The sequence below is a fragment of the Lepidochelys kempii genome, chromosome 6, assembly GCF_965140285.1.
Source record: "Lepidochelys kempii isolate rLepKem1 chromosome 6, rLepKem1.hap1, whole genome shotgun sequence".
NCBI lineage: Eukaryota > Metazoa > Chordata > Testudines > Cheloniidae > Lepidochelys > Lepidochelys kempii.
In genome coordinates this window covers 12,578,433-12,601,834 of record NC_136385.1, presented here as the reverse complement: position 1 = coordinate 12,601,834, position 23,402 = coordinate 12,578,433, and the positions used below count along the sequence as shown (strand labels likewise).

Genomic DNA, 23,402 nt, shown 5'->3' with positions numbered 1-23,402 from the left:
GATTTGTGGGAGAGGTAGCTGGGCTCGGCAGCTATGGCATCTTGTAGCAAAAAGCAAAGGAAATGTGCATTTGTAAATGTGGTTACATTTAAGGTGTGTGTGGAGGGAAACAATCCTGGAGGGAACTAAAAACACTGAGTTTCCAATAGAACGAATAACCTCTTGTTCAGTTTATTTTATGTCTCCAAACAGTGGTGTATTGAGGACTGGGTTAGAGGTGCAAGCTATCACTTTAAGAGTTGGGGTGTTTCCTGGTTCTGTTTACTGGCTGGGGCGGGGGGAGGGGGTGTCAGCCTCAGCCTGGAAGAGGCTAAGCTAGTCCAGGGTGAGGCAAATGGGCCGCTCTGCCCTAGGGAGCAGCCTGCGTTGTGGGCAGCTCTGTGCGTTATCGTTCGGGATTCTAAGGAACACAGTCATGTTACGTTCCAGCAAGAAAATCTAACTTCTCTGTGTGTGCTGTGAACATAACACACATGGACATTGACATGGGCCCTGGCAGTGATGCCCAGCACTTTCCATAAAGACAGTTGCTTAACGCTTTGCAAAACTGTTCCCGTTCGGGCCGAGGCTTGGTGTCTGCTGCAGGCTGGATTTTACTGGAAAGTCTCAGCACAAAGGGTGCGGCCTTACCTGAGAGCAAAGCTAGGACGGAACAGTGAGTGTGGCCGGTGTCCAAATTCTTTCCCAACTGTTCCTGGTTTTAGCACTTCCCTGGTTTGGAGCCGGGACCCGAAATCTTTTCGAGTCCTGGGATCAGAAGGGCTCTTCACCTTCTCTGTGACAATCTGTTCAGATCTGGCCCCAGTGCTGAGCCATGGGAACAGCCACTTGCCCAGACACAGGAGAACTTGTGCTTGCTCTTAACACTCTGCCGACTCCAGTTGCATGGCACATGCTCCCAAACCTGTATGAGCTGCCTGGGCCGGCCAGCCAGCCTGCCTCCTGCATCAACATACTCTCGAGTCTAGAGAAGCTGCACTGGACTCGAGTCGGGACGTCACAAGTCTGAGCCCCTCTTCTGCTGCCTGTTGCTCATGCTGCTGTGCATTTCACAGCCCTTATTAGTAGGCTTCATATCCTGACTCTCCGAGGCAGGCAAGTATCTTCCCATGTCTTTCAGGTGACTTACATTTGCATAAGGTCACTTCTGGCAGAACTGGAAATAGGACCAGAGTCTTAGCTGCACTGCCTCTCAGAAAGCACCTGCCGAACCTATGTGCTTGGCTGTGCTGTTAGGAACCACGGCTCTGATTGCTAGGCCCCACTGCCGGCCCAGAGGAAAGGAATTCGGATTCCCAATATGCCACTGCTGTGTGTAGCCCACTGGCAAAGTGGGTGTTGCGTGATGTGCTGGTGGCTGGCCCACAGAGATCATAGAATCATAGAATATCAGGGTTGGAAGGGACCTCAGGAGGTCATCTAGACCAACCCCCTGCTCAAAGCAGGACCAAGCCCCAATTTTTGCCCCATGCCTAAATGGCCCCCTCAAGGATTGAACTCACAACCCTGGGTTTAGCAGGCCAATGCTCAAACCACTGAGCTATCCCTTTCCCCCCCCCCCCCCGATAAGTCTGTGTAGCCACCAGTTAGCACAGGTCTGTGAAACCTGCTACTCTTTTAGCACAGATGTTGGCCTCTTGTGCTGTGAAGGCGAAAGTTCTGGGTTCAAACTCTGACAGAAACTAGTGTGTGATTGTGTGTGTCACAATGCTGCTTATGGGGAAGGGGACACGTTGAGGAGGTCGAGGCAATTCCTGCCTCTTGAGAGCTTGACTCGGCAACCTTAATATCTTTTGAAGTATTCTGGTTTTAATGGGTTGTGGAGCCATGCTATCTGCTGCAAAACCCACAGCAGGGTTTGTTATAAGCCTAACGTCGCGTCCACTTTAAAATCCCAAAGGTCCTGTCTGCTTTGTAATCGGCAGGTCAGATCTGGAGCTGAGATAGAGGGGTTTTCTGGAAGACCTTAGCTGATCTGGCAAGGGGGTTCCCGAAAGACTTCACCTGGAGCACAGTGGCGATTCTCCACAATCCCCTCTCTTGAAGCAGCTTTGTGGAGAGCTGCTGCTGGTAGCAGGTAGCTCATTTCCGAGCTGGGCGTGGCCCCCTTCGTGCAACAAATGTAGACATGATGCTTTCAGCAAAAAGTCAGAGGTGGTTGTTATTGTTGGACCCCCATTGTGCTAGGCTCTGTACAACCACCGTAAAGCAGGCCAACGGCATATTGGGCTGCATTAGTAGGAGCATTGCCAGCAGATTGAGGGAAGTGATTATTCTCCTCTACTCGGCACTGGTGAGTCCACACCTGGAGTACTGTGTCCAGTTTTGGCCCCCCCACTACAGAAGGGGTGTGGACAGATTGGAGAGAGTCCAGTGGAGGGCAACGAAAATGATTAGGGGGCTGGGGCACATGACTTAGGAGGAGAGGCTGAGGGAACTGGGGTTATCAAGTTGCAGTGGGGGAGATTTAGGTTGGATATTAGGAAAAACTTTTTCACTAGGAGGGTGGTGAAACACTGGAATGCGTTACCTAGGAGGTGGAATCTCCTTCCTTAGAAGTTTTTAAGGTCAGGTTTGACAATGCCCTGGCTGGGATAATTTAGTTGGGATTGGTCCTGCTCTGGGCAGGGGGTTGGACTAGATGGCCTCCAGAGATCCCTTCCAACTCTGTTATTCTATGATTCAGTCTGCAGAAGAGAAGAGTGAGGGGGGATTTGATAGCAGCTTTCAACTATCTGAAGGGGGTTCCAAAGAGGATGGAGCTTGGCTGTTCTCAGTGGTGGCAGATGACAGAACAAGGAGCAATGGTCTCAAGTTGCAGTGGGGGAGGTCTAGGTTGGATATTAGGAAACACTATTTCACTAGGAGGGTGGGGAAGCACTGGAATGGGTGACCTAGGGAGGTGGTGGGATCTCCATCCTTAGAGGTTTTTAAGGCCAGGCTTGACAAAGCCCTGGCTGGGATGATTTAGTTGGGGATTGGTCCTGCTTTGAGCAGGGGGTTGGACTAGATGACCTCCTGAGGTCTCTCCCAACCCTGATATTCTGTGATTCTATGAAAGAGACCGACCTGAGCCTCTCTCCCTCTCTGAATAAGTGGGCTAGGAAGTGCTGAGGAGACATGCGTGTCAGGGACGGTGCCTCATCAACTAGCCATGCTTGGAAGCTTAATGCTAACTTCAGAGAGCAGGGGGCTGGCCGAGTTGAGTAGGCGATGCTCCCCTCCATCACTGAATTCCTGAAGCCCGTTTATGGAGAGCTGCAAACACAAAGCCCAGAGTACTGTCCCGTGCGACAGGGGAGCCCTGTGAAGCAGCGCTCTAAGCCTGCCTGTGCCAGCGTCTCCAGAACGCCGGCCTGCTCCCCGCAGGACAGTTGAAGATGATGCTGTTGCCTAGTGTGAGGAGCAGCCAGGCTGGGGCCGGGGCCCTGGCTTACCCAGACTGCATGCAGGGAACTGGAGCCTGTCCCACCCACATCCCAGAATCCTCCTCTAACGCCCAATAATGGGGGGTGGTTTGCAAACTCCTGGCTGAAATCCAACAGATCCTGGGGGGCTGCGGGAGCTTGGGGTTGGAGTCCTGGTGATGCGGGGTGCACAGATGCCAGTGGGGATTGTGGGATTGTATGGCTCAGGGGCACGAGGACCCTTGGGAAGTGGGGAGGAGGCTGGGCAGGAAGTGAGCTGAAGTCCAGGGCATCACAAGACCTTCATCCCCCTGCCCTCCTCTAACCACTGCACATGCTGCCCCCAAGGGGAATGCGCTGATGGAGCTGAGCAGAGTCCGGTCTGCTCTCCTGTCCATGCCCTGGCCCTCGCCCCGGTGTCCCAGACTGGCCGTGAGCTGGAGAGGAGACACTGGGCTGTGTCCAGCAGGCGTGGCTCCCACTGACTCCAGTTATACCAAGGCACCTTTCTAGCCCTCGGTGGGGGTGGGTGGGGGGGAGATGCTGGGTAGAGCATCCCAACGCAGTCACTAGTCTAGCACAGCCCGGGTGACATGGGACGCGTGGGCCAATGGACGTCTCTGCTTTCCGTGCCACACGCGCGTGCCAAGAGGGCGTGGCTGCCAATTGGCTGGGACACCTCCCCGTGTCAGGCAGGCCCCGTGCCGCGGCTCCTGCAGTGCGCTTGCTAGCAGCATGGCAGCGCCGCTCCCCATAACGCCTCTCTTCTCGCCTCTCGCCCCAGGGGTCGACTTCAAGATGAAAACCATAGAAGTGGATGGTATCAAAGTGCGAATACAGATCTGGTGAGTGCTGAAGCCGAGGGCCGGAGGGGTGTTGGGCAAGGGTGCGGTGATCCAGGGCTGGGACCCTGCTGAAGCTCACCAGCTGAGGTCCAGCTGGGCCACTACTTTGTTTCAAGACCTCTACAGAACAAGTGGCTGCTGCAGGGAGGGGTGGCAGTCAGAAGGGGGTGCTCTTCTCCCCCAGTGCCCCTGGGGTTGTTAAAGATACCCTGGCAATCTCTGCAAGAGCAGGCACATTGGTCTGCGTTTCCTGGCCCAATTCCATTACGGGTGTGTCTCCCTGAATCTCGCTGCCCAGTCTCCATCAGTTGCAGCATTCCAGTTCGCTTCCCACCCTCGGCTGTCCTGTAGTGATGCTGTGCTCAGTTCTTCAGCTGCCATGTCCCTCTGCAGAGGTGGCAGCATTGCAGTGGTGATGGATGTTGTATATGTAGTGTGTGAACTGCTCTGGGACCAAAGGTGCCCCGTAGACAGAAATCTCTCATTTGGGCAGCGGAGGCCGCAGACGGACCACTGCAGCTGGGGCTAGGAAAACTCCACCACCACAAACCAGCTGCTGCATGCTTGTCCATGGGTCGCAACCCTCCCGCTGCTGGCCAGTGCTGGAAGCAGGCTACAAAACTGAGTGGGCCATTGGCCTCAGCCTGCAGAGCCCATGCAGCTTCCTTAAAGGGCCTGGCTCTGAGCTGCAGGTCCCAGTGCACCAGCCAGCCGGAGGGCAGCAGATCGGTCCCAGGGCACTCTCGTGCTGTCTCTGTAGAGCGCTGGGTCGCAGGCCTGCCCGCCTTCCTGCCGACAGACCCTGCCAGTTCACAGAGAGGGTCTGGGGAAGGACAGAGCCAGAGATGGGAGCTGCTGGCTGCAGCGCTCCCTGGCAGAGGTGTCAGTGGCCACAGCTGTCCCGTGTCCATCCTGGCACTGCCCACCCACCCGCCGAATAGCCAGGTGACACAGCAGCTAATGGCACCTGGACAGAGCACTCAGATCCTCTCCCATCGAAGGTGGAGAGTGTGTGTGTTTGGGGCGTCTGGGATGAGCCCTGCTGTGTGTGCCCATCCGAGACCCTCGGAAGGTACTTGGCACTGCTGCCCCTCCCCTGGAATTCGCAGCTGCAGCACCGACGTGGGGCTTGGCTCCATTTGGACCAATGACCAGCCCCCACTGATGCCCCATGAGTCACCTGCCCCACGGCTTGTGCCCACCTTGGGTTTGCAGCTGCTCTCCCCCCTCCCCTCCCCGTGGCACTGTCTGTTCTGTGGCTCTTGCTCCCACCCTGCGGCAGTAGGAGGCGCTGTGTCCCCATCAGGGGTCATGGCGCCCAGGGAATGCCCGCAACTGACCCGACCTCTGCTCTGCTGCAGGGACACAGCGGGCCAGGAGCGGTACCAGACGATAACGAAGCAGTACTACAGACGAGCCCAGGTAATGCCACCGCCCTGGCTGTGACGGCGATACCGGGGGTGGGCGGCACACGTCTCTCTCTAGGCCAGACGTGGGCAAACTAGGGGCCACATCTGGCCCGCCGGACCGTCTTGCCTGGCCCTTGAGCTCCTGGCTGGGGAGGCTAGCCTCCAGCCCCTCCCCTGCTGTTCCCCCTCCCCTGCAGGTACACCGCCGCGCGGGCAGTGCTCTGGGCAGCAGAGCTGCGTGCTTCTGCAGGGCAGTGCCGTAGCATGTCTGGCTCCGGCCGCGCGGCGCGGCTGCCAGACATGCTGCTCTGAGCGGCATGGTAAGGATAAGGGGCAGGGGGCTCCGGTGGGGGGCAGTCAGTGGGACCCGTAAGACCTGCTGCTCAGTGGGTCACGCGACCCGGCAGATTCCTGATGACCCTCTGGCACCATTCCAGGCCAGTGTTTGGGCCCCCAGCTTTCGCTGCCCAAGGAGCCGAGGGCAAGATCTGCTCTGCCAGAGACTGAGGGAGTCGGGTGGGCAAATGGCACTGTGTATATGGGGTTCTCAGGGTGCCACCGGGAGCAGGCTTGTGAGAATCTCTGCCCTTCAAGGTTTCTGAATCAGGGCTAGGCTGATGGGGCTAGGGCAGGATCCTCCCCACCCTCCGAGCCAACCCTGCCCCAAAGAACTCAATAGACAAAGGATGGGAGGAGACACTGAGACGCAGGGACGGGGAAGGGATCCACCCAGGGTCACCCAGCAGGGTGCTGGCAGAGCTGGGGATGGAACCCAGGTGTCCAGAGTCTCAGGCCCTACCGACTAGGCCATGCTGGGTTCCCTTAAGGCTAATTGTGGCCTGTCCTAGGAGGCCACCAGGAGTCCTTGCCTACACCCCACTGCCTCCCGGGGAACGGGGGTCCCTGCCCACGCCCTGGTGCCTCTCGGAGGGCTGGGGACCAGAGGTCCCCACCCATGTCCTGGTGCCTCCCGGAGGGCAGGTGCACAGGAGCACATGTTATGAGGGAGGGTGGCCTCTTCTCTGCCCCAGTGCACTGTGGGTAAGACTATCCTCTGCTCCCCCACCCCATCCCCTGTGTGCTGGATCTTGTTGCAGGGGATATTCTTGGTCTATGACATCAGCAGCGAGCGCTCCTACCAACACATCATGAAATGGGCCAGCGACGTGGATGAGGTGGGAGTCGGCTCAGAGCCACTTGTCTTGCCTGGTGGCCTCTGGCTCCTGAGTGCATGTAGGGAGGGGGTCCCTGAGGCAGTGTCCTGGTCTGGACGGGCTGAGCGGGCGGCCTGTGTTTGGGCTGAGCCCTGAGCAGCGAGACGCAGCAAGGCCCCCAGCGGGGCAGTGATGGAGCTCAGAATAAGCTTGGAGCGAAGAGACTGTTTGCTCTGGGAAACTAACAACTGGAGTCTGGCTGCCAAGTAGGCTCTGCTGGAAGGGACCCTCTGGGGCAGTGAACAAGTCTGCAGCGGGCAGGGCCGGGGGACAGCAGGGGTCATGGGGCTCTGCCAGTGCGTGGAGTGGGTTGGCGATGGCCTGCAGTGCAGGGGATGAGCAGCAGGGGACTCTGCCAGTGTGTGCAGTGGATCTGCAGTGGCGGCAGGCAGTGCAGATTGGCGATGGCATGTGGGTTGCAGCCAACGTGCAAGGCAGGCTTGTGAGAGCAGCGAGCATCAGGGCACATGTGGCAGGAGAGTTGAGAGGGGGTGTCGATGCAGGGTACAGATCAGCCCTATGGAAACTGTGGGGCCTGTGGCAATGGGTTTGTAGACCGGCTGGTTTGAATTAGCTACCTCGTCACCCAGTGGGAACGGCTCAGGCACTCCCCCTGGGGATAGGGTGCAGGGCACCTGTGCCAATAGCCCCGGGGCAGTAACTCAGCCACAGTGCATCCAGAACGGGCCCCCATGGGGGCTGGATCCCCCTGCAGCAGCCGGGGCCATTGATTGAAGACCTGACCCCTTGAAATGCCCTCCCTGCAGCAGGCCAGGGCCTGGGGACTCGGAGCAGGCCTGCTGCCTGGCCTGTGCCCTGCCATGTGGGCATTGCTCCCAGCAAATGCTACTGGGGGTTGAGCCACTGTGGCCAAGGCCATCGTGAGCAACGGGTGATCCTGGGTGCCCAGTGGAGACCCCTTAGAAGGGCTCAGCTGTCGGATGGTGCTGAGCGCTGCCCTCTGGGTCTGGCCCCTTCAAGGGGTCTTAGCTGGGCCCCTGGGTCACTTGTCGCTCCTGGACATCTTGGCCTGTCGCTGCTGGGAGCCTGGGGTCGCTCCCTGCGGTGCGGCAGAGCTGGAGGGAGGCGGCGGCACTGGGCAGTGCACTAGTGCATGCTGGGAGCCCCGGGATTGATCCCTGCAGTGGGGTGGGGGGTGGCAGGGTATGGCTGGGAGCCCTGGGGTCATTCTCTGTGGTGTGGTGGTGCTGGGCGGTGGGGGTGGAGGGCGCTAGGCAGTGCCCCAGTGGATGCTGGGAGCCCTGGGGTCATTCCCTGTGTATCTGTGGAGCTTCAGGAGGGGGCCAGGCAGTGCCCCAGTGCATGCTGGGAGCCCCGGGGCCCTGTGGTGGAGCTATGGGAGGGCCGGGCAGTGCCCCAGTGCATGCTGGGAGCCCCGGGGCCCTGTGGTGGAGCTATGGGAGGGCCGGGCAGTGCCCCAGTGCATGCTGGGAGCCCCGGGGCCCTGTGGTGGAGCTATGGGAGGGCCGGGCAGTGCCCCAGTGCATGCTGGGAGCCCCGGGGCCCTGTGGTGGAGCTATGGGAGGGCCGGGCAGTGCCCCAGTGCATGCTGGGAGCCCCGGGGCCCTGTGGTGGAGCTATGGGAGGGCCGGGCAGTGCCCCAGTGCATGCTGGGAGCCCCGGGGCCCTGTGGTGGAGCTATGGGAGGGCCGGGCAGTGCCCCAGTGCATGCTGGGAGCCCCGGGGCCCTGTGGTGGAGCTATGGGAGGGCCGGGCAGTGCCCCAGTGCATGCTGGGAGCCCCGGGGCCCTGTGGTGGAGCTATGGGAGGGCCGGGCAGTGCCCCAGTGCATGCTGGGAGCCCCGGGGCCCTGTGGTGGAGCTATGGGAGGGCCGGGCAGTGCCCCAGTGCATGCTGGGAGCCCCGGGGCCCTGTGGTGGAGCTATGGGAGGGCCGGGCAGTGCCCCAGTGCATGCTGGGAGCCCCGGGGCCCTGTGGTGGAGCTATGGGAGGGCCGGGCAGTGCCCCAGTGCATGCTGGGAGCCCCGGGGCCCTGTGGTGGAGCTATGGGAGGGCTGGGCAGTGCCCCAGTGCATGCTGGGAGTCCCGGGGCCCTGTGGTGGAGCTATGGGAGGGCTGGGCAGTGCCCCAGTGCATGCTGGGAGCCCCGGGGCCCTGTGCTGGAGCTATGGGAGGGCTGGGCAGTGCCCCAGTGCATGCTGGGAGCCCCGGGGCCCTGTGCTGGAGCTATGGGAGGGCTGGGCAGTGCCCCAGTGCATGCTGTGTTGGGCTAACAATTTTTCCCTTCCCCCCCAGTATGCACCGGACGGGGTCCAGAAGATCCTCATTGGGAACAAAGCGGACGAGGAGCAGAAGAGACAAGTGGGCAGGGAACAAGGCCTGCAGGTGAGCGGGCCTCACAGTGCAGAGCATGTCCTGCTCCCCTCAATGGGTGCCCTTGCCCTTGCTCTTTGTGGGGGCCACAGCCCACAGACTCTGTCTTCCCGGCCCCACCCTACCCCCGGTCGGCCTCCAGCTGCTTGCGTGCTCCCAGCACTCAGAAGCGAGCATGCATGTCTGGAGGGGGAGGGTGGACTTGTCTTCACTGAGGTTGGCAATCGGTGCCCTGCTCGGTGACTGTCTAAGAGACTCTCTTGCCTTCCAGCTGGCTAAGGAGTACGGCATGGACTTCTACGAAACAAGTGCCTGCACCAACTTCAACATTAAGGAGGTGAGAGCCCAGCAGTGTTCTGAGATGGGAGGGCGGGGGGGCTTCTTTCCTTGCCATCAGACGGGCAGAGCTTGGAAAAGAGCCCAGAGCGGGTGGCTTCCCCTGCTCTCTCCAGACTGGATTTTGAGCTGATCCCTCAGCTGGCCCCACCAGTCTCCCAGGAGTTCTTCTTTGGCCCGGGTCAGAAACCAGCTGTTCTCCCAGAGTTGTTATTGTCTTGTCCCACGATCGTTGTCTCAGGCCAGGAATCTGGAATGAATTTGGCAACGTATACAAGGTCCTTGGTAACAGAATGATCCAAGGTGTCCAACCCTAAATAGCTTCACTTTCCTTACAGTAAGAACATCAGAACGGCCATCCTGTGTCAGACCAGTGGTCCGTCTCACCCAGTCTCCTGTCTTCCAACAGTGGCTTGTGCCAGGTGCCCCAGCGGGAATGAACAGAACAGGGCAATTATCGAGTGATCCATCCCCAGTCATCCAGTCCCAGCTTCTGGCAGTCAGAGGTTTAGGGACACCCAGAGCATGGGGTTGCATCCCTGACCATCTTGGCTAATAGCTATTGATGGAGATAACTTCCATGAACTTATCTCGTTCCGTTTTGAACCCAGTTATACTTTTGGTCTTGACAACATCCCTGGGCAACGAGTTCCACAGGTTGACTGTACGTTGTGTGAAGAAATGCTTCCTTTTGTTTGTTTTAAACCTGCTGTCTCTTCATTTCATTGGGTGCCTCTGGTTCTTCTTGTGTTATGTGAAGGGGTAAATAACACGTCCCTATTCACTTTCTCCATCCCACTTGTGATTTTATAGACCTCTGTCATCTTCCCCCCCTTAGTCGTCTCTTTTCTAAGCTGAAAAGTCCCAGTCTTATTAATCTCTCCTCACACAGAAGCTGCTCCATACCCCTAATCATTTTTGTTGCCTTTCTCTGCACCTTTTCCATTTCTAATATATGTTTTTTGAGATGGGGTGACCAGAACTGCACACAGTATTGCAGGTGTGGGCGTACCATGGATGTATATACTGACATTATGATATTGTCTGTCTTATCATCTATCCCTTTCCTAATGGTTCCTACCATTGTTAGCTCTTTTGACTGCTGCTGCACATTGAGCGGATTATTTTTAGACAATGACTCCAAGGTCTTTCTTGAGTGGTAACAGCTAATTTACATCCCATCATTTTATATGTATAGTTGGCATTCTGCTTTCCAATGTGCATTACTTTGCATTTATCAAATTTCATCTGCAATTTTGTTGCCCAGTCACCCAGTTTTGTGAGATCCCTTTGTAACTCTTCATAATCGGCTTTGAACTTAACTGTCTTGAGTATTTTTGTATCATCTGCAAACCTTGCCATCTCCCTGTTTACTCCCTTTACTCGATCATTCGTGAATATGTTGAACAGCACAGGTCCCAGTACAGATCCTTGGGGGACCCCACTATTTACCTCTCTCCATTCTGAAAATGACCATTTATTCATAGAATCATAGAATCATAGAATATCAGGATTGGAAGGGACCTCAGGAGGACATCTAGTCCAACCCCCTGCTCAAAAGCAGGACCCATACCCAATTAAATCATCCCAGCCAGGGCTTTGTCAAGCCTGACCTTAAAAACTTCTAAGGAAGGAGATTCCACCACCTCCCTAGGCAATGCATTCCAGTGTTTCACCACCCTCCTAGTGAAAAAGTTTTTCCTAATATCCAACCTAAACCTCCCCCACTGCAACTTGAAACCATTACTCCTTGTCCTGTCCTCTTCCACCACTGAGAATAGTCTAGAACCATCCTCTCTGGAACTACCTCTCAGGTAGTTGAAAGCAGCTGTCAAATCCCCCCTCATTCTTCTCTTCTGCAGACTAAACAATCCCAGTTCCCTCAGCCTCTCCTCATAACTCATGTGTTCCAGACCCCTAATCATTTTTGTTGCCCTTCGCTGGACTCTCTCCAATTTATCCACATCCTTCTTGTAGTGTGGGGCCCAAAACTGGACACAGTACTCCAGATGAGGCCTCACCAATGTCGAATAGAGGGGGACGATCACATCCCTCGATCTGCTCGCTATGCCCCTACTTATACATCCCAAAATGCCATTGGCCTTCTTGGCAACAAGGGCACACTGCTGGCTCATATCCAGCTTCTCGTCCACTGTCACCTCTAGGTCCTTTTCTGCAGAACTGCTGCCTAGCCATTCGGTCCCTAGTCTGTAGCTGTGCATTGGGTTCCTCCGTCCTAAGTGCAGGACCCTGCACTTATCCTTATTGAACCTCATCAGATTTCTTTTGGCCCAATCCTCCAATTTGTCTAGGTCCCTCTGTATCCTATCCCTACCTGCCACCGTATCTACCACTCCTCCCAGGTTAGTATCATCCGCAAATTTGCTGAGAGTGCAATCCACACCATCCTCCAGATCATTTATGAAGATATTGAACAAAACCGGCCCCAGGACCGACCCCTGGGGCACTCCACTTGACACCGGCTGCCAACTAGACATGGAGCCATTGATCACTACCCATTGAGCCTGACAATCTAGCCAGCTTTCTACCCACCTTATAGTGCATTCATCCAGCCCATACTTCCTTAACTTGCTGACAAGAATACTGTGGGAGACCGTGTCAAAAGCTTTGCTAAAGTCAAGAAACAATACATCCACTGCTTTCCCTTCATCCACAGAACCAGTAATCTCATCATAGAAGGCGATTAGATTAGTCAGGCATGACCTTCCCTTGGTGAATCCATGCTGACTGTTCCTGATCACTTTCCTCTCATGTAAGTGCTTCAGGATTGATTCTTTGAGGACCTGCTCCATGATTTTTCCGGGGACTGAAGTGAGGCTTACTGGCCTGTAGTTCCCAGGATCCTCCTTCTTCCCTTTTTTAAAGATGGGCACTACATTAGCCTTTTTCCAGTCATCCGGGGCTTCCCCCGTTCGCCACGAGTTTTCAAAGATAATGGCCAATGGCTCTGCAATCACAGCCGCCAGTTCCTTTAGCACTCTCGGATGCAACTCGTCCAGCCCCATGGACTTGTGCACGTCCAGTTTTTCTAAATAGTCCCTAACCACCTCTTTCTCCACAGAGGGCTGGCCATCTATTCCCCATGTTGTGATGCCCAGCACAGCAGTCTGGGAGCTGACCTTGTTCGTGAAGACAGAGGCAAAAAAAAGCATTGAGTACATTAGCTTTTTCCACATCCTCTGTCACTAGGTTGCCTCCCTCATTCATTAAGGGGCCCACACTTTCCTTGGCTTTCTTCTTGTTGCCAACATACCTGAAGAAACCCTTCTTGTTACTCTTAACATCTCTCGCTAGCTGCAGCTCCAGGTGCGATTTGGCCCTCCTAATTTCATTCCTACATGCCCGAGCAATATTTTTATACTCTTCCCTGATCATATGTCCAACCTTCCACTTCTTGTAAGCTTCTTTTTTATGCTTAAGATCCGCTAGGATTTCACTGTTAAGCCAAGCTGGTCGCCTGCCATATTTACTATTCTTTCGACATATCGGGATGGTTTGTCCCTGTAACCTCAACAGGGATTCCTTGAAATACAGCCAGCTCTCCTGGACTCCTTTCCCCTTCATGTTAGTCCCCCAGGGGATTCTACCCATCCGTTCCCTGAGGGAGTCGAAGTCTGCTTTCCTGAAGTCCAGGGTCCGTATCCTGCTGCTTACCTTTCTTCCCTGTGTCAGGATCCTGAACTCAACCAACTCATGGTCACTGCCTCCCAGATTCCCATCCACTTTTGCTTCCCCTACTAATTCTTCCTGGTTTGTGAGCAGCAGGTCAAGAAAAGCTCCCCCCCAGTTGGCTCCTCTAGCACTTGCACCAGGAAATTGTCCCCTACGCTTTCCAAAAACTTCCTGGATTGTCTATGCACCGCTGTATTGCTCTCCCAGCAGATATCAGGAAAATTAAAGTCACCCATGAGAACCAGGGCATGCGATCTAGTAGCTTCCGCGAGCTGCCGGAAGAAAGCCTCATCCACCTCATCCCCCTGGTCCGGTGGTCTATAGCAGACTCCCACCACTACATCACTCCTGTTGCTCACACTTCTAAACTTAATCCAGAGACACTCAAGTTTTTCTGCAGTATCGTACCCTTTACTTCCTATCTTTTAACCAGTTACTGATCCATGAGAGGACGCTCCCTCTTATCCCCTGACAGCTTACTTTGCTTAAGAGCCTTTGGTGAGGAACCTTGTCAAAGGCTTTCTGAAAGTCCAAGTACACTATATCCACTGGATCCCCCTTATCCACCTGCTTGTTGCCTCCCTCAAAGAACCCTAATAGATTGGTGAGGCATGATTTTCCTTACAAAAGCCATGTTGACTCTTCCCCAACAAATCGTGTTAATCTCTGTGTCTGATAATTCTGTTCTTTATTATAGTTTCAACCAATTTGCCCGGTACTGAGGTTAGCCTTACCAGTCTATAACTGCTGGGATTGCCTCTGTAGGCCTTTTTAAAAATTGCTGTTACATTAATTACCTTCCAGTCATCTGGCACAGAGGCTGATTTAAGTGGTAGGTTACATACCACACTTAGTCGTTCTGCAATTTCATGTCTGAGTTTCTTCAGAGCTCTTGGGTGAATACCATCTGGTCCTGGTGACTCACTACTGTTTAGTTTATCATTTTGTTCCAAAACTTCCTCTAATAACACCTCAATCTGGGACAGTTTCTCAGATTTGTCACCTAAAAAGAATGGCTCAGGGATGGGAATCTCCCTCACATCCTGAGCCATGAAGACCGATGCAAAGAATTCATTTAACTTCTCTGCAATCACCTTGTCTTCCTTGAGTGTTCCTTTAGCACCTCCATCATCCAGTGGCCACACTGACTGTTTAGCAGGCTTCCTGCTCCTGATGTACTTACAAAAATTAACAGTAAATTGTTTTTATCTTTTGCTAATTCTTCTTCAAAGTCTTTTTTGGCTTGCCTTGTATTATACTGTTACACTTGACTCGCCAGAGTTTATGCTACATTCCAAAGCGTGGGCAGGTATTAAAGTCTGCTCCCAACACTTCTTGCAGAGTGGATATATCGTGGTCCCATCTCTATCGATTTTCATTCCTGTCCACAATCTCATGGTCGAGGATGCGATTTTCCGAGATGCTCTGATATTAGTCAGCGGATCTGTCATCTTTTGACCATTAATTTCAGCCAACATTTCCCTTGATAGGGTGTCAATGTCTTCAACTCTCAGTCCAACCTGAGTTCCTGAACTTTCAGCTTTGGCCAGGCTATCAGCTGCCTCGTTCCCACGTTCACCAACCAGGGTTGGAATCCATTGATAAGTCAGGGTATTGCCTTGTTTTCCAGTCATCTGAGCCGTCTTACTATTCGCCCTGTAGATAGCGTGGAGTAAGTTCTGCCCGCATTCTCTGGTCAGAGCCAGGATGGGTGGAGGAGCAGGAAGGGGGATGTGGAAGAGTGGGATGAAATGAGAACACAATGGTGAATGTCAGGAACTCTCCATTGTTTGCATCACAATAGCACCAAGAGCCAGCTGGAGGTCCTGGAGGGAAGATGGGGAGACCAGCATCCGAATCCCCCAGGTGCCAGCCTTATTGTCTGGCACCTTACAGTAGCATGGGCTGGAGGAGGGCAGGGTGAGGGGGTGCTGCCAGCCTGGCCAGAGCGCCTAATGCTGGGCTCTCTCCCGCAGTCCTTCACCCGGCTGACGGAGCTGGTCCTGCAGGCTCACAGAAAGGAGCTGGACGGGCTGCGCTCGTATGCAGCAGACGAACTGAACTTGGCTGAGCTGGAGGAGGAGGAGTGCAAACCCGAGGGGGTGGAGAACTCTCCCAAAGCCTGCTGGTGCTGAAGGGCCCCTCTGCTGCCCGGGTCTCCCTACGCTGCCACCGGCCTGCTCCGCTCCCTGCGCTGCTGGACTCTCCTCGGGCTCCCTGGTGTGTCTCCTTTGCTGTCCCCCGGGTCTGCTGTGCTCTGTAGGTTCCTTCCGACGTGCTGTGTGTGCCAGATGTCCCGGTGCATTTGTGGTGTCCTCCCCACCCTCAACTGGAGCAGGATCAGCCTCGCGTGCGGCCTTCCTAGGAGGCACCCACAGGCGCCGGCTGGGCTTCGACTCTGGCTGCACTATCCAGGGATCACTTCCTTGTGCTCGCAAGAACTCCATTTTGCTGCAGAGTGAAGTGGCCGGGACTGCTGGGCAGCCAGTGCCAGGCCTGGCCCCACACGTAACGTGGGCAGAGAGACTCTGGGAATCACCTCTCCTGCCCTTCCACTGCCAACGTGCCCTTCTTCAGGTGGGGCATCCACGGCTGTGGCTTCATAGAGGGGCTTTGTGGACATGCAGCTCTGGCTGTCGCAAACACTCTGCCTCCTTCTGCCAGTGTCCCCAGTGTCGCCAGCCTGAAGGCTCCCGCCTGGGAGCAGCGCTGCCGCAGACGCCTGTCCGTGCGCTGGGTGGCTCTGGGGCTGCCTGGGAGCAATAACCTCCGCCAAACTCTCCGCACCTGCTCGGCTTCCTGCCGTCTGGTGCCCAGACAGGAATCCGGGAGCCCCAGGGAAGTGGCTGGCCTTCCCAAGAGGCTGATCCCTTCCGGCTCTCGGCGGGAGCTGCGGCTGGCCAGTGCCCCTGCGAATGGGGCCACTCCTCTAGGTGCCCATGCTGGGTATAGGGGCCTTGTGGCCAGCTGCTGGGCTCCCCGAGGCCGGTGAGTGAGCGGGAGAGAGGAGGCATGGCATGTAACCCCGCGGGCCTGTCCCCAGCTGCTCAGTGCCAGTGTGGGCTCTGAGGCCATCCTGGGCCCTAATGGGGTCACTGCTGTACTGCCCAGAGACTCCCGAGAGCTCTGGCAGCTAGTGGAAGGTGTCCCTTGGCTTGTCTCGGCTTGTCTGGGCTGGGAGGCATAAAGATGCCAGACCCTGGGATCGTTAGCCTGGCCAGGGGGCTAATGATCTCTGAAGGTTTGTTTGGCCGTGTCCCCCACAGGCCCGGGTAGAGGTGAACCCCTTGGGAGGACGTACACCGAGGCCTTCCTCCGCTCTGGACTGGCCGAGGATAGTCACGTCACGAGTCACTCAGGCCACGTGTCCAGTTGGCTGGATCCCGGAGGAGCTGTCTGCCACCTGTTTATTGCCCGCCCTGCCGGCCATCCAGAACGTGGCAGAGATCTAGAGCCAGTGCTGGGTCAGCCCATCCTGTTCCTGGCTCTTGCCTGGCCGGCCCAAGGCCTGGTGCACTTGGCATGTTCCCAGATTCTTGAGTCCGATCTGCCATCTTCCCTGTGGGACTGGGCCTGGCCCAGCCAGGGGGTGAGAGAGCATCTCTGGTCCGTGCCAGACTGAGCCTCTGCACTGCATGGTTCTGAGTCCAGTTCCCAGCCTGCGTCCAGGAGCTTCCGCAGGGTGGCCTGCATTTACACGCAGGGCAGTGAAACGGGGGCTGTCCTGTCCATGCCACTGGGAGCTGAGCTGTAAGGCATATCCCTGCTGGCGCTGCTCCTTGCCAGCCAGTGCCCGGCTGGCAGACAGACCCTGCTTGCTTTGCGCTCTGCCCCTCTGTCCATTTCTTTGGAGGCTCTTCAGAGCCGGCAGACACCACTTAACCAGCCGGGAAATGGGTTTGTGCCCCCGCCCCCACAAAATGCTCTTTATTTTCCACCCCTTCCCCCTTCTGGTGTCCGAGAAGCAGGGGATTGTGGGAGCCTCAGGAGGGATGGGGGTGGGGGTCTCACTTTGCAAGTATTAACCCTTTCTGTGCCCGTGCTGGCAGTTATCCACTACACCAAAGGTGGTGTCAGATGTATGGGCAGGATTGAGTGTCTTCCACATGCCCTGCTCGAGGAGGGCTGCTGGGCTAATCAGAGGCCTTGGCTATGGCCCTCCCCCACCATCCCTGGTCATCTGAGGCCCTGGGCAGGGCAGGCCCGGGAGAGCGCTGCCTGCTGCAGTCCACCCTATTGTCCCACCACAAGGGGGCGCTCTCCGTAAAACCCAGTGGGGACGTGGGGCAGCAGTGCAGGTTCAGGAGCCCTGCAGGAAAGCAGGTGCTGAAGCCAGAGGGCTGGGATGCGATCGGCTCAGCTCTCCTGCCCCTCCCTGGGCCGCTCGCTGCCCCTCCCTGGGCCGCTCGCTGCTGGCGAGGCGCCCCGGAGCCCTCATCTGAAACAAGGGGGGAGCAGGGGCTCGCAGAGCGCTGCAAAGGGGAGAATGCTGCAGGCGAAGGCTCACTCCGTGCCCCTGCCAACGGGCAGTGGAGGGGGGCAGAGCATGCTGCTGGGGGAGGGGGAGAGGGCGCCCGTCAGATCCTTCCTTCCTGCTGGGGTCGCCCCATCCAGCAGGGATCTAGGAATCCACCCGTGTATTTCCGCACTCAGCCTCAAGGCTGCGCTCTGAACCGAGCTGGGAGCTGCTGCTGCCAGAGGTCTTTAGGCTCCGGCTCGCTCTCCCCTAGCTGCATGGCTTCTGGGGGGCTCCATGTATCCGCGAAAGCAGCACTGACTGCCCCACGCAGGAAGCCTTGGCTCTGGGGGGCGGCGGGCCTGCTTCTCTTAGGCATTGCCTGGGTAGGTCCTGTTGCTGGTGCTGGACCGAGAGGCGATGGTCTAAACCTCTCTGCAGCTGCTGTGTTGATGAGCTGGCTCGGTGCAGAGCACCGTGAGTTACCCTGATGCCGGGTGGCAGTAAGATTGCGCTATGGGCGGTCAGATTCCTAGAGAAATGCTCCCAGCTCCTCGATCCAACTCTTCCAGGCTTCCTCCGGTGCATGGATACTGCAAGGCCCCCTGAGCCAGGCGTCCTGCCTGCCCCATGTCCTGTTAGCCATGGATCTTTGTCTCCAGCAGCGACTGTCTGTGCATCCCGTCCTGAGGTCCTGTTTGAAAACACAAAGCTGCCCCCGTGAGTCCTCGGCTGTATGTGTCCCCCTTCCGCCCGCGGCGCCCTCTGCCCGCCTGGGGGGCCTCCTGTGACCTATTCCTGGAGTTCATTATTTTAGACACAAACGTTTACAAAATAAAGGTGATTTCAAAGTGGGGAGGGAGCTGCCTCATTCCTGCCGCTTCTCTCTGGGGTCTTGCCACCTGGAGGCGGAGCCCTGAGAGGAGGAATGGGACTGGAGTGAGTTTTAGGGCCTGGCCCAGGTGGGCACCCAGATGGCCAGATGCTGCTGCTGCCTCTTGCTGGCGCCAGCTGCTCTCTGGGGCTGGGTGGACAGTGCAGGCCCTGATATGCACGTCTCTCCTGGCCCCGGGGTGCCCTGGGGCACTGCAGCTGCCCTGTAAGGCATATCCCTGCGAGGCGGTGCGTTGAGCTGTTCCTTGCCAGCCCGTGGCCAGCTGGCAGATGGACGGGGGTGGGGACAGAGCTGCCGTGGTTCTGCAGTAGCTGTGAGCTGTCTGTCCGCACTGGCCAGCTCTGCCCAGCAGGGTGGCACAGAGGGTCGGTAACGCAGGCGGGAGTCTGGCCTGGAGCCACCCCGTCTTGTGAGATGTTCTGCAAGTGCAGGCTAAGAGTCTTTCCCCCCCTCCCGCCCCGCCCCGCCCCACCCCGCCTGGGCAAAGCCAGGACTGACCCCAGGCTTGGATGCTACAGACGGTAACGCACTGTTCTGTGTCCGCAGTGGCCTGGGGCAGCTGTCCATGGGCACTAGCAGCAGCCAGAAGATAAAGTCGGATGTCAAACCCTTGTCAGCGTGGGCTCTGGTTTCTCCCCTGCCCCAGGGGCGGCTCTGGTTCCAGGCAGCTGCACGAGGACCCGGTGGGCCGGCAATCGGATCCCACTGTCAGTAATTCCAGCTGCTTCCGCCTGGGGCGGGAGGAGCTGAGCACCTAGGGGGCATTCCCTTGGGGGGGGCCAGGACAAGCACCCAAGGGTGTTCCCTTTCCCTGAGGGTGGGGTGTCAGATGGGCTGAGCACACAGGGGCAATTGTTTGTGCTGAAACTCAGGGCGGAGCTGGAATTTTGGCTCCCAAGCAAGCCTTGACCCTGGGTCTCCTACGGCGTGTAAGTGAGAGCTCCTGGGAGCCGGGCGTAGGCACCAGCTGCTGCAGCAGGGTTTGTGGTTCCCCGGCCCCGGAGGTGACAGCAGGACAGAGCTCCGGGCACTGGCCCCGCTGAGAGCACATGTGCTGACGTCCACTTGCGGGAAATGAGCTGAGCTCCTTGTACACCTGCCTGGCACACGGGCGGAGCCCTGGGCAGCCACAGGGGTGGCCTGCTAGCACCTTGGCTCACCCAGCTGTCCTTCCCCGGCTGGCTGTGAGCTGCAGCTCCCACCAGCACCCCGGGCCTAGTCTAGTCTGGCTCTTAGAGGAAAAAAAACCCTTTGCTGGACCCTCTGCCTTGGCAGCAGGAGCAGAGCCCACTCCTGGCAGTGTGTGTGTGTGTGTGTTGGGGGGGCGAACCACACGAACCTCCCCCCGGGGTGTTGTTGCCCATGGCAGCAGAAGCTGAGGCAGGAGGCAAGCCTGGCAGGACAGCACTGGGGCGACGGAGGGAGCTGGGCCAGCCTCAGGCCCAGCCAGTCCCCGGCCATGCGCTGGCCCAGACTTTCGCTCAAGCTGCTGGCTGCGGTGCCAGCATCTGAGCTTGTTCGTTTACAGTCCGGCTCCAGCTGAGGTAGCCGCAAGAAAAACCTCCATCCTCTGCTCAGCCCTGCAGCTTGGAGAGGTGTGAGCTGGCCCCCATCTATCTCCCGTGGGGGGTGAGCTTCACCCTTCCAGCACTGTGAGGATTGTGAATGTCTCTCCCATTCACTGGTTAGCTGCTCAGGGTGTGGCTGAGCTCTCCCCTGACATCCAGCAACCCCAGGGGGATTTGCATAGACACTCCCACTCTGCCTCGGCAGTCAGGGGCAGAGCTGCGTTAGGAAATGATTGGTGTTGGCTGGTTTGGGGTTATAAATCACTTTACTGAGCCCAGGGGTAACAAAATGTGGTTGATTTGTGTATGAGGAAAGGACAGCAGAACTGTGCCTAGCATTGCCTGGGAGGTCACCCTAAGCTGAACCTCTCATGCAAAGCCAGCAGTAGGGATGCCAAGTGCCACTGAAGATGAGTGTATGGGCTGTTGGGTTTCTACTTGGGTGTTTGTCTTCTGGTTTGAGCTTCAGGGTACAACTACAGGGCTGGCAAATACCTGGGGCTGGCCTGTGACAGCTGGTTCAGCCTAAGGGGCTGTTTAATTGAAGTGTAGAGCTGATGGCCAGAGATCTTGCTGCTTCGTGAGGTCCCAGAGCCTGGGACCCACCCCAATGCTACACTGTATGCCCTGAGCCTGAGTCAACTGGCACAAACCAGCCCCAGGAGTTCCACTGTCGTGTAGACGTAGGCTGAGCTGCAATTTGACCCTCCCCTTTCCAGTGCTTAAAGACCGAGCTGATTGGACTCAAGTGAGAGTCCTTGGTTCTGTGCAGTGATGGGTAGAGCTGAGATCTCTGATGAGTAAGTGCAGGGGCTCTGGCTGAGTCATGGTGAGGGGGTGACGTTGTAGTGAAAGGCGACGAAAGGGCAGCCCCGCAGAGAGATTCCTCGCTAGCCAGCGAGAGCTGAAATCATGAAGAGCTGGGGGGTCTCAGAAACACGGCATTGTGGAAGTAGCAGTGAGTAGCAAGTACCAACAGTGGCAGAGCTGCCCGTGGCAGAGATTGCAGCGGCAGTGAGCCCGTTGCAGAGGGGGCGGTAGCAGGGTGGGGGGTGTTGCTCGGGGTGCACGGGATGCCGCAGAGTTAGAAGGGAACAGCCTGTTAAAGGGACGTTTGTTTGGACTTTCACACCAGGAGGTGGGAAACTGAGGCAAAGGCCCCTGGTAAGTTTTCCCAGATCAGGGGGTGGGGTTGGAGCCGGTTCTGTTTTGTATTGTGAAGAGGAAGCCCTAGATACTGACCCTGTCCTGTTGCTGCCGACACCACCTGGCTGAAGGGTTATATGCCCTCCCCAGTCAGCTGAGTGTGGCCCTGTTCCAGCCCCACAGGGAGAGCCCCGAGAAAACCTGCTCACGTTTTGATCAGCGGCATTGGCTAATGTGAGCTGGCTCAGTGGGTGGGTGGCTCTGGGAAGGGCCCTCAGCTTTTTCTCCCCCACATCTGAGCCCTGAAGCTAGAAGAGGTCAGATGTGTGGAGACTTGATAAGGGGCTGAGGAGAGGGGCATGGAGAGGAGCGTGCCAGGGGGCCATGCCCAGCTCCCATGCTGTCTAGTCTAATCTAACCTCTGCCTTCTGCCATGAGGCTGTGCCCCTCACTGTGGCATCTGCACACTGCTGGGCCAGGGGCAGCAAGGGGGCTGTGGGAAGCCCACAGTAGATGGGCCGTGTGCCCAGTAATAGCACCACTCAGGGCCCCCCACTGGGATGGTCAGGCTCTCCGCGACTGTGCTGCACGGCGGGAGGAGTCCAGAAGAAGCTAGGCGGCGGTGGGGGAGGGAGGGCAGGGGGCCTGTTATAAACAATTACATCCTGCCCCATTTACCATCAATACCCCCACTACTGTTCCAGGAGCATGTGGACACTGGGCCTGGGGCCGAGCACAGACACCCAGTGAGAGACGGGCCCTGCCCCTCAGAGCTTACAGCCTCCGTAGACGGTGGGTGGGAGGGGAAATGGAGGCACGGAGGTGGCAGGACTGAGGTGTCTCGAGTTGCAGGGCCCTGCCTTGCCCTGCCCCCACCAATTCCCTACCCAGCTATTACTTACGGGTGCTGCCTGTGGCGAAGGGATCCACTGTGGGAAGGAGCCTGCTCAGGTGCCTCGGAGAGCCGCCAAGGGCCGGGGCTGGGTCTGCCAGGGGCTGCTCCCTGCCCTCTGAGACGCCCGCCTGCCCGCCAGCCTCAGAACCTGCTGTGGGCGCCGCGCCCAGCCAGCCTGGGCGGATGGATACACACACACACCAGTGGGGCTCTGACAAGGATGGGGCCACCCCCCACCCCTGAGAGGATTGAGCTTCAATTTACCGCTAGGAGGCAGCGTAGTGAGCAGCTAGAACACTGGACTGGGCCTCAGGAGCCCTGGGTTCAAGCCCCAGCTCTGTCACTGGCCTTCTGGGTAAGGCCCTGCCTCGTGCCTTAGTTTCCCCATGGGGGTAATGATACTGTCTTGCTTTGAGAGCGACAGATGCAAAGCATTACACATGCTCATTTGATTTGCTCACTGCTACAGACCAAGAACATACAGTCTGGTTTCCCCAGTGGGCTCCTCGGGTCTCTGCCTCACCCAGCAAGAGTGCGCATATCTCAAGGCAAAGCATGCATTTGCACGCACACTTCCTTTCTTCCCTGTGTCCATTGGAATCAAATCGGCACGGGTGAAATTTCAAGCCAACCCTTCTCCCCTGTCTGAGTGGAGGGCCCTCCCCCGCCCCCTTCTCACCTGCTGGACTTTCGGCAGCTCATTGCAAAGACACCAGCTGAGTTTCCAGTGTGCAGCCCATGCAGCAGCCCCTGTCTGTTATTTAAGGCCTTCTGAATACCTCATCCAGATGCAAGCCCGGCACAAGCCCCATCTATCCACTGCCTTGCCAGGCCCCCGTCCACAGAGTATCTGAGTGCGTCACCCTCAGTCACAGAGTTACCCCTGCGCCCCCTGGGAGGTGGGGAAGGAGCAGCCCCATTTCATGAGAGAGGCACCGGGTGGATTAAGTGACTTAGTCAAGGTCACCCAGTAGGTCAGTGGCACAGTCAGGACTAGAACCTTCCCGAGGCCTTTGCAGGTCACCCCCTCCCACCCTGGCCTGGTCTGGCCTGAGAGCAGGAAAGTGCAAATCCAACTCAAGGTGCTGTTTCTCTTTCCCATGACTGTTAGCGCTGGGCAGGTCTGTAGAGAAAACGCCACGGGCAGCAGAGCTTAGCTTTGTGCCCTCAATTGGGCGTTACC

The 23,402-nt window shown here is 57.2% G+C and overlaps 1 protein-coding gene across 3 annotated transcripts in view; it reads left to right on the top strand.

Moving 5' to 3' along the window:
- RAB15 (RAB15, member RAS oncogene family) overlaps window positions 1-18,569 on the top strand; it is a 29,745-nt gene extending 11,176 nt beyond the window's left edge. Inside the window, exons 1-7 of one of the 3 annotated variants that reach the window (XM_073346704.2) lie at window positions 1,578-2,077; window positions 4,192-4,252; window positions 5,614-5,674; window positions 6,759-6,836; window positions 9,153-9,242; window positions 9,502-9,567; window positions 15,236-18,569. In XM_073346704.2, coding sequence (XP_073202805.1) covers window positions 4,206-4,252; window positions 5,614-5,674; window positions 6,759-6,836; window positions 9,153-9,242; window positions 9,502-9,567; window positions 15,236-15,394 — 501 coding nt within the window. In that variant the 5' untranslated portion in view covers window positions 1,578-2,077; window positions 4,192-4,205 and the 3' untranslated portion in view covers window positions 15,395-18,569. Of the gene's footprint in view, window positions 1-1,577; window positions 2,078-4,191; window positions 4,253-5,613; window positions 5,675-6,758; window positions 6,837-9,152; window positions 9,243-9,501; window positions 9,568-9,904; window positions 9,992-15,235 lie in introns of those variants that run through there. The other 2 variants (XM_073346703.2, XM_073346705.1) reach the window with 2 other exon arrangements.
- The last annotated feature ends 4,833 nt before the right edge of the window (window positions 18,570-23,402 follow it).